The 14209-nt window shown below is 38.4% G+C and overlaps 2 protein-coding genes across 6 annotated transcripts in view; one reads left to right on the top strand and one right to left on the bottom strand.

Moving 5' to 3' along the window:
* The window catches only part of LOC139752678 (uncharacterized), a 49411-nt gene extending 37271 nt beyond the window's left edge, over positions 1–12140 (top strand). For both annotated transcript variants that reach the window (XM_071668460.1, XM_071668455.1), the window contains one exon: positions 11547–12140. The gene's annotated coding sequence lies outside the window, so the exon portion shown is untranslated. The remainder of the gene's footprint in view (positions 1–11546) is intronic.
* LOC139752677 (unconventional myosin-IXb-like) overlaps positions 3247–14209 on the bottom strand; it is a 186465-nt gene continuing 175502 nt past the window's right edge. For all 4 annotated transcript variants that reach the window (XM_071668453.1, XM_071668454.1, XM_071668451.1 and 1 more), the window contains 4 exons: positions 13499–13897; positions 13244–13366; positions 7328–7664; positions 3247–6519 (listed from right to left, as the gene is read on the bottom strand). In XM_071668453.1, coding sequence (XP_071524554.1) covers positions 6401–6519; positions 7328–7664; positions 13244–13366; positions 13499–13897 — 978 coding nt within the window. In that variant the 3' untranslated portion in view covers positions 3247–6400. The remainder of the gene's footprint in view (positions 6520–7327; positions 7665–13243; positions 13367–13498; positions 13898–14209) is intronic.

The following is a 14209-nucleotide window of genomic DNA, read 5'->3' on the forward strand; positions in this document are numbered from 1 at the left end:
GCGGGAGACAGCGACAAAGCAAAAAAAAAGTATGAATTATGTACATGTGTATATATGTATATGTCTGTGTGTGTATATATATGTGTACATTGAGATGTATAGGTATGTATATTGTGCATGGGTGGACATGTATGTATATACATGTGTATGTGGGCGGGTTGGGCCATTCTTTCGTCTGTTTCCTTGCGCTACCTCGCTAACGCGGGAGACAGCGACAAAGCAAAATAAAAAAATAAAAATATATATATATATATATATATATATATATATATATATATATATATATATATAACGCGGGAGACAGCGACAAAGTATAATAAATAAATAAATAATATATATATATATATATATATATGTATATATATATATATATATATATATATATATATATATATATATAGGAAGCTGGTGACTGAGTTTGGTAAAGTGTGTGAAAGAAGAAAGTTAAGAGTAAATGTGAATAAGAGCAAGGTTATTAGGTACAGTGGGGTTGAGGGTCAAGTCAATTGGGAGGTAAGTTTGAATGGAGAAAAACTGGAGGAAGTAAAGTGTTTTAGATATCTGGGAGTGGATCTGGCAGTGGATGGAACCATGGAAGTGGAAGTGAATCATAGGGTGGGGCAGGGGGCAAAAATCCTGGGAGCCTTGAAGAATGTGTGGAAGTCGAGAACATTATCTCAGAAAGCAAAAATGGGTATGTTTGAAGGAATAGTGGTTCCAACAATGTTGTATGATTGCGAGGCGTGGGCTATGGATAGAGTTGTGCGCAGGAGGGTGGATGTGCTGGAAATGAGATGTTTAAGGACAATGTGTGGTGTGGGGTGGTTTGATCGAGTAAGTAATGTAAGGGTAAGAGAGATGTGTGGAAATAAAAAGAGCATGGTTGAGAGAGCAGAAGAGGGTGTTTTAAAATAGTTTGGGCACATGGAGAGAATGAGTGAGGAAAGATTGACCAAGAGGATATATGTGTCAGAGGTGGAGGGAACGAGGAGAAATGGGAGACCAAATTGGAGGTGGAAAGATGGAGTGAAAAAGATTTTGAGTGATCGGGGCCTGAACATGCAGGAGGGTGAAAGGTGGGCAAGGAATAGAGTGAATTGGATTGATGTGGTATACCGGGGTTGACGTGCTGTCAGTGGATTGAATCAGGGCATGTGAAGCGTCTGGGGTAAACCATGGAAAGTTGTGTGGGGCCTGGATGTGGAAAGGGAGCTGTGGTTTCGGGCATTATTGCATGACAGCTGGAGACTGAGTGTGAACGAATGGGGCCTTTGTTGTCTTTTCCTAGCGCTACCTCGCACACATGAGGGGGGGAGGGGGATGGTATTCCATGTGTGGCGAGTTGGCGATGGGAATGAATAAAGGCAGACAGTGTGAAATGTGTGCATGGGTATATATGTATGTCTCTGTGTGTGTATATATATGTGTACATTGAGATGTATAGGTATGTATATTTGCGTGTGTGTATATACATGTGTATGGGTTGGGCCATTTCTTTCTTCTGTTTCCTTGCGCTACCTCGCAAATGTGGGAGATGGAGATGGAGTGAGTATTTTGAAGGTTTGTTGAATGTGTTTGATGATAGAGTGGCAGATATAGGGTGTTTTGGTCGAGGTGGTGTGCAAAGTGAGAGGGTTAGGGAAAATGATTTGGTAAACAGAGAAGAGGTAGTGAAAGCTTTGCGGAAGATGAAAGCCGGCAAGGCAGCTGGTTTGGATGGTATTGCAGTGGAATTTATTAAAAAAGGGGGTGACTGTATTGTTGACTGGTTGGTAAGGTTATTTAATGTATGTATGACTCATGGTGAGGTGCCTGAGGATTGGCGGAATGCGTGCATAGTGCCATTGTACAAAGGGAAAGGGGATAAGAGTGAGTGCTCAAATTACAGAGGTATAAGTTTGTTGAGTATTCCTGGTAAATTATATGGGAGGATATTGATTGAGAGGGTGAAGGCATGTACAGAGCATCAGATTGGGGAAGAGCAGTGTGGTTTCAGAAGTGGTAGAGGATGTGTGGATCAGGTGTTTGCTTTGAAGAATGTATGTGAGAAATACTTAGAAAAGCAAATGGATTTGTATGTAGCATTTATGGATCTGGAGAAGGCATATGATAGAGTTGATAGAGATGCTCTGTGGAAGGTATTAAGAATATATGGTGTGGGAGGAAAGTTGTTAGAAGCAGTGAAAAGTTTTTATCGAGGATGTAAGGCATGTGTACGTGTAGGAAGAGAGGAAAGTGATTGGTTCTCAGTGAATGTAGGTTTGCAGCAGGGGTGTGTGATGTCTCCATGGTTGTTTAATTTGTTTATGGATGGGGTTGTTAGGGAGGTAAATGCAAGAGTTTTGGAAAGAGGGGCAAGTATGAAGTCTGTTGGGGATGAGAGAGCTTGGGAAGTGAGTCAGTTGTTGTTCGCTGATGATACAGCGCTGGTGGCTGACTCATGTGAGAAACTGCAGAAGCTGGTGACTGAGTGTGGTAAAGGGTGTGGAAGAAGAAAGTTAAGAGTAAATGTGAATAAGAGCAAGGTTATTAGGTACAGTAGGGTTGAGGGTCAAGTCAATTGGGAGGTGAGTTTGAATGGAGAAAAACTGGAGGAAGTGAAGTGTTTTAGATATCTGGGAGTGGATCTGGCAGCGGATGGAACCATGGAAGCGGATATATATATATATATATATATTATCCCTGGGGATAGGGGATTAAGAGTACTTCCCACGTATTCCCTGCGTGTCGTAGAAGGCGACTAAAAGGGGAGGGAGCGGGGGGCTGGAAATCCTCCCCTCGTTTTTTTTTTTTAATTTTCCAAAAGAAGGAACAGAGAATTGGGCCAGGTGAGGGTATTCCCTCAATGGCCTAGTCCTCTGTTCTTAACGCTACCTCGCTAATGCGGGAAATGGCAAATAGTTTGAAAGAAAAGAAAGATATATATATATATATATATATATATATATATTTTTATTATATATATTTTTTTTTTCATACAATTCGCCATTTCCCGCGTTTGCGAGGTAGCGTTAAGAACAGAGGACTGGGCCTTAGAGGGAAAATCCTCACCTGGCCCCCTTCTCTGTTCCTTCTTTTGGAAAATTAAAAAAAAAAACGAGAGGGGAGGATTTCCAGCCACCCGCTCCCTCCCCTTTTAGTCGCCTTCTACGACACGCAGGGAATACGTGGGAAGTATTCTTTCTCCCCTATCCCCAGGGATTTTATTATATATATACTGCATATAGGTTGAATGATTAGGTCAAGTTGAGGATTTTATTATATATATTATTTATATATATACTGCATATAGGTTGAATGATTAGGTCAAGTTGAGGAAAATGAAATGCAAACAATAAAAAAAAATTCTGTTCCTTGGTACATTTGCACGTGACAATGTCTATTTAAATAAATGTTCATAATGAACGAAGTAATGAGTATCCAAATAATACATAAACAGGGTAAAGTGGATGTTGAAGTGAGAAAAATAAAGGGGGGGGAGTTTACACATCATACTGTAGCTTGCTTTAGTCATCCAGATAACAGCCATTATCCTACATAACTAAAATTTACATCAAAATCTTTACTATTGCATAATTAATATTTTCGTATTTAGTTTTTTGATTATTTTTTCAAAGGTACATATACTGCAAATTATTTTCAAGTGTTTTTCATATAAATTTCAACTGAAAAAAATATAGTTGGATGAAATTGGAATCTGGTGAAAAAAATATATATGATAATAATACTAATACACAGTACATTGCTTCATGAATCCTTCCCATTACATTAATGATTGATGTTATTTGTTTTCATTATAACTGGAGGTGAGAACTGATTATGTGGTATCCTAGGAATCGTCTCAAAGCAATTTAATTGTATTCTCAATCTTTAAAGCCTACCTCTTCATCTAAGCTATACATTAATCAACTGTAGGCATCCTAATAGCTGACTGAAACCTAATCACCACAAGTTTGAGGCTTTTTACGAGTTAAACATGATATGGCTACAATGCAACATTACACCAAAGATGTATAATGTGGTTAAGTATGGGCCACATCCTATAAGATAACCTTGAACACCAAAAGTTGGAGTATTCAGTTCTCAACAGCTAATTTATATATTTGACCCAAGTATTTGCTGTTAACAGAAATAAAGCATCTCTTTGACAGTTATGAAGACAGTAAAGGTCTCCAATCATGCATAGGCATGATCCTACAAAAGCACAATGTTATTAACAATTTATATTTGTGACAAGTGTGTGAATCAAATATGATTCTAACTAGTGTCGTAGAATGACCAGGATATAACTGCATACTTATTATGCATATTCAACTCTACTACTTTTGCTTTTACTTACTACCAGGGTCATTCATATTCATGTATATAACTTTTTGCTGCTTTTTAAATTACTATAACTAAGACCTTTTCTTTAATCTTTTAAAATGAGTTGAGGCATTAAATGTTGTAATCAAAACTTTTGATCCTAATCCAGTCTCTACTGTACGAAAAAGAAAGACTATGTGCACAATGACAACATTACCTCACTTAAAGTTTCCTGCCCTTCAATTTTAAAACAATGCCCTAAAATAAATAATGGTTCTGGAAGTCATTCTTCTAAACAGAAATCAGTCAATATATAAATATATAAAGAGGGAAGAAAAAAAATCCAATATGTAAAACCCAGCATTAAAAATATGGGTACTTTGAAAACATTGGTAAGCTTTTGCCACCATTAAACTGATAACAGTACATACAAAATACTAATGCAACCATTATGTGGAGACGATTCCTAAAATAGTTATGAGACTCGGGCATGGCACAGCTCAAGCCTAACCAGGGATGTTTACATCCTTAACCCTAATCATGTTCTATATAAACTAAATTTTTTACTGAAAGATGAAGGTATCAATATTGGTGACTCTACTTTTAAAACAAAACAATAAATAAGACAAATTCATAAAATGATAATACCCAATGCTTAAAGCATCCCCTACTAGCATGTAGAAAGAGTAGGACGGATTTCCCTTACAGTATTTGACCTATCTGGGTAATGAGCAGCATGGCATTTGTTTACTAATCTTTGGACAAGATTAAAAGTGATCCACTGACACATGGCCTGTCTTTTAACAATGGGCAAACACTGTTAACCACCAAAATAGCTAGACTTTAAAGTGGGATATGTACCATGCATCCAGTACCTACCTCAATGCAACTAAGGAAAAACCTACATTACTACTTTTACATTGCAGCTAATTACAGATGGCCAAAAGACAGACATGTGAGTGAACAAGTGTGTCTACTTAACATTCCCCTTTTGATTGTATGAGACTGTTAGAGTATGTCTAATGTTCCCCTTTTGATTTTATGTGACCTTTTACTGTATGTGGTCAATACTAACAAAGAATCAAGTAGATGGCTGCAGCGTGAAGATGTGTATCAACTACAGTTTCTGGGTAAGTATACAATAAATGCTGTTGTGAATTTGAAAAATGGTAAAACTGGTTTATGGATGAAGAGTTATTAGATTAATAAACAAGTTCTTAAAAGCTGACTAGGATTATCTAGCATAGGACAATGAAAACATAAAAATGCAGAAAATAAGGTCAAAATTGAGAAACAGTGAAACAACAAATTAATGGCAAGAGATGGCATAAGATTTTAAAAGAAGAAGAAAGAGATTATGATGAAGTATACTCATGATAAATGAAAACGCTTTTTAAAACAGTGAAATTATTAGTAAAATCTCCCTGGTTAAATGTGAAATTGCCCACCACTCCGAGCCTCCACTGATACATTTATCTTTATGCTTGAGCCCACTTTAGTACAAAGGCAATTAGTTGTGATCTGGATGTATCAAGAAGTAAATTTCATATAGTTTTTTAAAATTATTATGGTCCCCTGAAATATGCTTGTGATGAATTAATTTGTAACATAGCAGAGTACATATATATACATATAAAGAATGAAAGCAGAAAATACGTATTTACAGTACACAAAACAAAATTCCACTGTAAAATATAAAAAAAATATCTGCAACGGATAATTCATAAACCTAACTTTACATGATGGTGCATGAAAAACACCACTTGACAACTTTTCACCTTAAAGCATTTGGAGTAACAAAACACAAGACTGCTGCTGAACACATATGCCTCACTAACACAGCAGTCATAAGCAAATGTTTTTAATTAAATTAAAACTTCATATCTAAGAAAAATATATAACAGTTTTTCCACACAAATACATTTTTCAGTAACAATGTTCAGGCATAATAATAAAATATAAACAATTGCAGACTTGTTCTGAGTAAAATTCTTGAACATTTTATAACTTTCACCTATCAAGCACTGAAGATATTATTTCAATGTTCAGAAATGCTCAAGAACCAGAGACCCTATGCCTAGAGATAACATATTGGCTATACCATCACAGCATCATCACTATAATCCTGGTGTAATCTGGAAGTTACACTTCCATCCTCATCTGCATTTTCCTGTTTCAAAGTAGTAGTCCTTTTCGGTTTGTTTGTGGTGTCACCTGCAGAAATATTTTCATGTAACACAACAATTCCAGTATTGTATGCTTTCTCTAGATCCATTCATATTTCTATTTCTCACACACATTCTTCACTGCAAACACCTGATCCACAAATCCTTTACCACTTCTGAAACCACACTGTTCCTCCCCAGTCTGGTACTCTGTACATGCATTCAGTCTCTCAATCACGGCCCTTCCATACAACTTACCAGGTACACTGAACAAACTCATACCAAGGCTCTCTCACTCTTCATTTCATCCTGACTCAAACGCCCTACATCTGCCACCCTTTCATCATTCTCCACCTCACTTCATCAATTGAATTGTTTACAAATCTTATCAAAAATAAATTTTTTTTAACTTATATAGACCTTCACTAATAATGTTATAATTCTTTGTGTATTGTAACCTTAATATTAGTGAAGGTCTGTGTTGATGTCACAATTTCATTTACATATCTGAATTGTTTGAAAATGATGCAAACTTGTGAGAGACTACAAAACATTGCAATAGTGATCAAATAAATGCATAATTTATCGTGCATTTGCAGATGGAAGATCTTCCTCTGTTCTTCAATCTAAGCTGTTGAAACAGAATTCCTGAAACCAGTATAGTTTTTAATGCACTGCAAATGTGTCAGTGGACCTTGCGGCTGTGAATGCTCTACAAAATGTGTCAGTGAACCTTGAGGTTAAACTGCAATGGAAAAATAAATAAAACCTAATGTTTCTTGTCCGTCTCCTGTCTTGATGAAAATAAGTACCTGAATGCCTGTAACTGTTATTGAAATACACAGTATTCCTCTTACCTGATACAGAAAGTGAATCTAATTCTTCACTGTAACCACTTTCTCTGGATCCTCCAAATGCAGAGGGTGCAGGAGTAGCTGGTGTTCCAGGAATATCCTCTAAGGATCCAGCTCGAGACATATCCGTGGAGAGTAAGTCCTCCTCTGAACTCACTCTCACGAGGGCTGGTAACTGTAATTCTAAACGCATCCGGGCATCACGGAGATTTTCCAACTTCTCCTCTAGATCATATTCACTTGGATCAGACAGAATAGAATGAACAGTAGCAGCAGAGCTACGAGGTAATGTAGACACTGTGCCTTCTGTTTGTAATGGACTGCTGCGGTTAATTAGGGGCTGAAACATGGTGAAAAAAAAATTAACAACGTAGTGGTGTCAACCTTAAAAGTAGAAAGCTAAGAGAAATTATTAAGTTTAAAACTAAAGTTATCCATAGTACTAAAGAAAACACCTTAGTCAATTATATAAGAGATATACAAAACTTAAATTATACAATTAGGTCTAATTCTTTCATCAATCTAATACCACAAACCCAATCAAGTAAAACATTGCATACCCAAGATACAACTTCCACAATGACGATAATGAACATTTACTGCCCCTGCACTAACCTCAAACAGACATGCACACACTATCACCAAACCTCTTGACTTGTGGTTGCATCAGATGGATGTGGTCAGCTTCTAAATGCTATGGGACCATCAAAAAAGGTAAATGTAGAGCAAGAAATTCAGTAATGAAAGCTTCAAAACTGATGACAAGTCAAATGGCATACTCCCATGGGGATAGATTAAATATGACCATGCTAAAATGAGCAGCAACTAACCAATTCTAGTTTATCCTGTGCTAAAACAGATATGAGTTGATAAGACCACTGCATTATCCTTATACAGCACTGTTTCCTGCCTTTAAATTACTCAAAACTTTATTCCTGTAATATTTATGTTCAATCTCTTAACATTTCTGAGTACATCTTAGGCATCAACTAATTCTACATTTTGCACCTACAAACAATATATCGTTTCTATAGCATATCCCTTGATACTTCATCCAATCCCCAAACATAACAATATCTCCCAGTTTTTTGTATTACTTAACTATATCTTTTCAGCATCTCAAATATGCACATGAAAAAAGCTGACTAACAAGCTAGATCACTTGGCAGAATGAGGGGAAATTCCTTCATTTGTTAAAAGATTGTATTCTTAGAAGGGAACAAAGGAGGGATGTCTGTGGAGCCACGGGGTTCTGATGAAGGACCATTACTCTTATGATAATGATCTATGCAGTTAGTAGTAGGTAGGCAGCCAATGACCAAGGAGGTATATTACTTGTACCACCTTCCTAGGTATTGGAAGGGATAGTGATGACTGAGTAGTGAGCTAGCACTTCGGTGGTCGTCAAATTGCACTCCTCTGACCCAAGTAGCTGTCTTTTCTTTCTGCCTCACTCACATGTGGACTTCTGGCATTCTGTCCACAAACATACAATCTCTCCTTGTCACATATAACACCTGACAACACTTACCTCACACAGCTCATTCTTCATAACTCTATATTTTCCTGTGGTGAGTGCCATGTGCTGCATTTTGGCAAAATGATTGGAACAATAGATAGTAGTAGGTCGCAGCTTTAGGTAGAAGTAGCAGGTAGGAACATGAGGCAAGAGCATTAAGTAGTAGTAGTCGGTAAGAAAATTTTTTAGGAGCCTCTGCAAACACAGTAGTAGTCAGTAAGAAAATTTTTTAGGAGCCTCTGCAAACACTCTGATAGTGGCCTGTTACGGGTGAGGCACTAAAGGCTAAGAAGTGGCACTGGAGTTCATTAGCTACAGAAAATCTACTGCCGTGACCACCCCCTTGAGGGAGCTCTTGAAGGGAACAGGCATCAGAAATACAGACAGATAGATAGGATGTATGTATGATTCATGGTGAGGTGCCTGAGGATTGGCGGAATGCTTGCATAGTGCCATTGTACAAAGGCAAAGGGGATAAGAGTGAGTGCTCAAATTACAGAGGTATAAGTTTGTTGAGTATTCCTGGTAAATTATATGGGAGGATACGTATTGATTGAGAGGGTGAAGGCATGTACAGAGCATCAGATTGGGGAAGAGCAGTGTGGTTTCAGAAGTGGTAGAGGATGTGTGGATCAGGTGTTTGCTTTGAAGAATGTATGTGAGAAATACTTAGAAAAGCAAATGGATTTGTATGTAGCATTTATGGATCTGGGGAAGGCATATGATAGAGTTGATAGAGATGCTCTGTGGAAGGTTTTAAGAATATATGGTGTGGGAGGCAAGTTGTTAAAAGCAGTGAAAAGTTTTCATCGAGGATGTAAGGCATGTGTACGTGTAGGAAGAGAGGAAAGTGGTTGGTTCTCAGTGAATGTAGGTTTGCGGCAGGGGTGTGTGATGTCTCCATGGTTGTTTAATTTGTTTATGGATGGGGTTGTTAGGGAGGTGAATGCAAGAGTTTTGGAAAGAGGGGCAAGTATGCAGTCTGTTCTGGATGAGAGAGCTTGGGAAGTGAGTTAGTTGTTGTTCGCTGATGATACAGCGCTGGTGGCTGATTCATGTAAGAAACTGCAGAAGCTGGTGACTGAGTTTGGTAAAGTGTGTGAAAGAAGAAAGTTAAGAGTAAATGTGAATAAGAGCAAGGTTATGAGGTACAGTAGGGTTGAGGGTCAAGTCAACTGGGAGGTAAGTTTGAATGGAGAAAAACTGGAGGAAGTAAAGTGTTTTAGATATCTGGGAGTGGACCTGGCAGCGGATGGAACCATGGAAGCGGAAGTGAATCATAGGGTGGGGGAGGGGGCGAAAATTCTGGGAGCCTTGAAGAATGTTTGGAAGTCGAGAACATTATCTCGGAAAGCAAAAATGGGTATGTTTGAAGGAATAGTGGTTCCAACAATGTTGTGTGGTTGCGAGGCATGGGCTATGGATAGAGTTGTGCGCAGGAGGGTGGATGTGCTGGAAATGAGATGTTTGAGGACAATATGTGGTGTGAGGTGGTTTGATCGAGTAAGTAATGTAAGGGTAAGAGAGATGTGTGGAAATAAAAAGAGTGTGGTTGAGAGAGCAGAAGAGGGTGTTTTGAAATGGTTTGGTCACATGGAGAGAATGAGTGAGGAAAGATTGACCAAGAGGATATATGTGTCACAGGTGGAGGGAACGAGGAGAAGTGGGAGACCAAATTGGAGGTGGAAAGATGGAGTGAAAAAGATTTTGAGTGATCGGGGCCTGAAAATGCAGGAGGGTGAAAGGCGTGCAAGGAATAGCGTGAATTGGAACGATGTGGTATACTGGGGTCGACGTGCTGTCAATGGATTGAACCAGGGCATGTGAAGCATCTGGGGTAAACCATGGAAAGTTCTGTGGGGCCTGGATGTGGAAAGGGAGTTGTGGTTTCGGTGCATTATTTCATGACAGCTAGAGACTGAGTGTGAACGAATGGGGCCTTTGGTGTCTTTTCCTAGCGCTACCTCGCACACATGAGGGGGGAGGGGGTTGTTATTCCATGTGTGGCGAGGTGGCGATGGGAACAAATAAAGGCAGACAGTATGAATTGTGTACATGTGTATATATGTATATGTCTGTGTGTGTATATATATGTGTACATTGAGATGTATAGGTATGTATATTTGCGTGTGTGAACGTGTATGTATATACATGTGTATGTGGGCGGGTTGGGCCATTCTTTCGTCTGTTTCCTTGCGCTACATCGCTAACGCGGGAGATAGCGAAAAAGCAAAATAAATAAATATAAATAATAAGATAGGACTATGTGAAAAACATGCCAGGTATGGACTCCTTTCTGAATATGGTTGCAGATGATGCCAAAGTCATGAGGGAAGTCAAAATGGAGGATTGCATCAACTTGCAAGAAGAAAGTAGAGTTCACTTGCTATGGAGACTCTATTGCCATGGCCACCCTCTTGAGGGAGTTCCTGATGGGAACAGGCATCAAAGATACAGATAGGTCTATGTGAATAACATGCCAGAAGGTATGGACTCCTAATTAAATATGTTTGCAGATGATGCAGAAGTCATGAGGCAAGTGAAAAGCATGGAGGATTGCATCAACTTATAAGGAGACAATGACTGACTTTAGTCTAAAGTTGGTATGATACATGGTTGATGAAGTTCAACCTGATTATATGTACATTAATGAGGATGGCTCACAGCAAAATGCTTCGGCTCAACATGATTAACATCTTTCAGGAATCAGCATGACAAGGACCTGGGAGTCAACAATATCTACACCCTGTTGCAAGAGTCCCATCTTAGGAGGAAACATAATGATAACACCTGTCTGCTAGCAAATATTAAAACTGCTTTGATGTTCATGAATAAAGAAATAATTCAGCAAGCTTTTCAAATCATACATTAGGCCAAAATCAGGATATATTTCGACCTACAGAAGTGCAAAGAGCTAATTGAGGTCTAAAGGACAGCAATTATCTACATAAATTTGGTAAAACATATGTAAGTAATGAGATTATCAAATGAAAAAATGTTCAAGCTACAACACTGCCCCCTTGGTTTCCTTGTTCCTTTCATTTCTGACATGTATTCTTTCTTGGTCACTCTTTCCTCACTCACCTTCTCCATATGTTTAAACCTTTTCAGCATAACTGAAGTCTTTTCATCATACTTCTCTTACTATCACACTTTCTCTTACCCTGTTATTTCTTATATGGTCATTCTTTCCTCAATCATCATCTCCATATCTATCTATCTATCTATATCTCTGATGCCTGTTCCAATTGGAACCCCTCACAGGGGTGGCCACAACAAAAGTCTCTCTCTCCAAAACTAAAGAACTCCAGTGCCACATCTTGGCCTTTATTTAGTGCCTCACACTTAACAGGCCACTGGCAGAGGGAAAGTCTAGCACATTGTTTGCAGAGGCTCCCTCCTAATGACTATTTCTGTCTATTGCTCCCACCTACTACTTCTACCTAATGTTTGTACAAATGTTCTGAACCTCCACTTCTATCTACAACTACTACTATTTTGCCAAAAGGCATAATGCTCACTGCATGAAAATCAAAGAGTTATGAAGAATGAGCAGCATGAGTTAAGCATTGTCAGGTGTTACATATGACAAGAGATTGTATATCTGTGGACAGAATGCCAGTGGTCTGCATGTTAGTGAAGTAGAAAGTAAAGACAGCTACCTGGGTCAGAGGTGTGCAACTTGACAACCACTAAAGTGCTGGCTCACCAATGGCTGCCTACCAACTACTATTACCAACTCTCTCGATATGTCTAAACCATTTCAGCACAACTTCAGTTCTTTCATCAAACTTCTGTTTACTACCACACTTTCTCTCTTACCCACCACACTTTCTTACCCTGTCATTTCTTATCTGATCAACCCCTCTTACATCACATACTGAGTTTGACAAAAGATGGGTGAAGGATGTGGAAACATTGTGTGTGTTGCCAGATGCTGCTTCCTGATTTACCACTTCCCTTTTCACTACACCTGTAAATATTTAACACCCTTGACCTCATACCAGACACTCACAGTCAACTGCCAGAGTCATCTTATGACATACAAAGCATATCAGCAGTCAGTGGGTTAATAACTTTTCGGATAACTTCTTGTTAGACACTTAAGTCTGTAATCTGAACCTATTCCCCTCAGTAATGCTTGATAATACTGTAACTCCACTATAATGTTGTGTGTGTAGCTTGTTTCTTCATGGTCTTACCCACCTGATAAAATCATTACATCACCTCACAGTCATGGAAAAAAAAAAAAAAATCACTGCTTTACTATCTATATCTCCGATGCCCATTCCTTCCTGGAACTCCCATCAAGGAGGTGGCCAAAGCAAAAGAGGCCCCACTTATCCCTGCACTTGTGTACAACAATTAATGAACAAGTAAATACGAACATTACATCTTACCTTTGAGGAACGAATGGAATCAAGACGCATTCCTGCTGACACTGTTGCACTGTCAACACTATCTATATCATTAAGCGTCATTGTCACTTGCCTCAATTGTCTTGCTACTATTAACTCGACAACCTGATGATGTAAAAGTACTGTTCATTAAAGGGAGGTGAAGCAACAAATATAGAATGTGTAATATATTTCAATAAAGCATCTTTAATTTTCAAACATATGGTGGATTAGTAAAACGAACAAGTAGAATCTCACTGATGTTTGCTTGGCAATATCATTTAGAGAATCCTGGACTGTTTGTGATCGTCGACTGCGGAGTATACATGGTGCAAACACAATGGCTAGAGCATTAGAACTCATGCGATTATATTCTTCATGTTGTGCCACTCTCACCATATGAAAAATTAGTCTTTCTAGCAAGTCATAATTTAATTTGGGTATGTTCTTGATGATATTAAATGTGGTCTGGAGTTGATCTTCTGGATCCTGCAGCTCTGTTGCATGCATTAGTGGATCATAGCACTCAAAGGTAAGGAGTGGTTCTGGTAATTCACGGAAGAAAAACTTTAGTATAGTGGCCAGAACATGGATTGGTGTGTCAGTGAAGACTATATTGTCTGGGTCACGCTCCATATGGGCCTTTACTGCTCGCACCTGAAGTGAACATCAAACTGTCATCAGCAAAGTACAGTAAGCATTTTTGAAGCACAAAATTCTATCTGAATATGGGCATCAAACAACTCTGAAATACATTCTTTTTTTACCTGTTAAATTGGTAACACAATCATCCAAGAGAAGAATTCAAACTGCCAAACGGAAGTATTATTTAATCACCCCCTTCAAACAAATATACACCAAAATGTCACAAATGTCTAAATCCCTTAACGCTGCTACACTTATCAAGAAAGTAAGTGACCTTTCGGTAACTAGCAAACAAATGCAGTCTTTGAACAGAAATATCTAATC

Source organism: Panulirus ornatus, chromosome 13 (genome assembly GCF_036320965.1).
Source record: "Panulirus ornatus isolate Po-2019 chromosome 13, ASM3632096v1, whole genome shotgun sequence".
Lineage (NCBI taxonomy): Eukaryota > Metazoa > Arthropoda > Malacostraca > Decapoda > Palinuridae > Panulirus > Panulirus ornatus.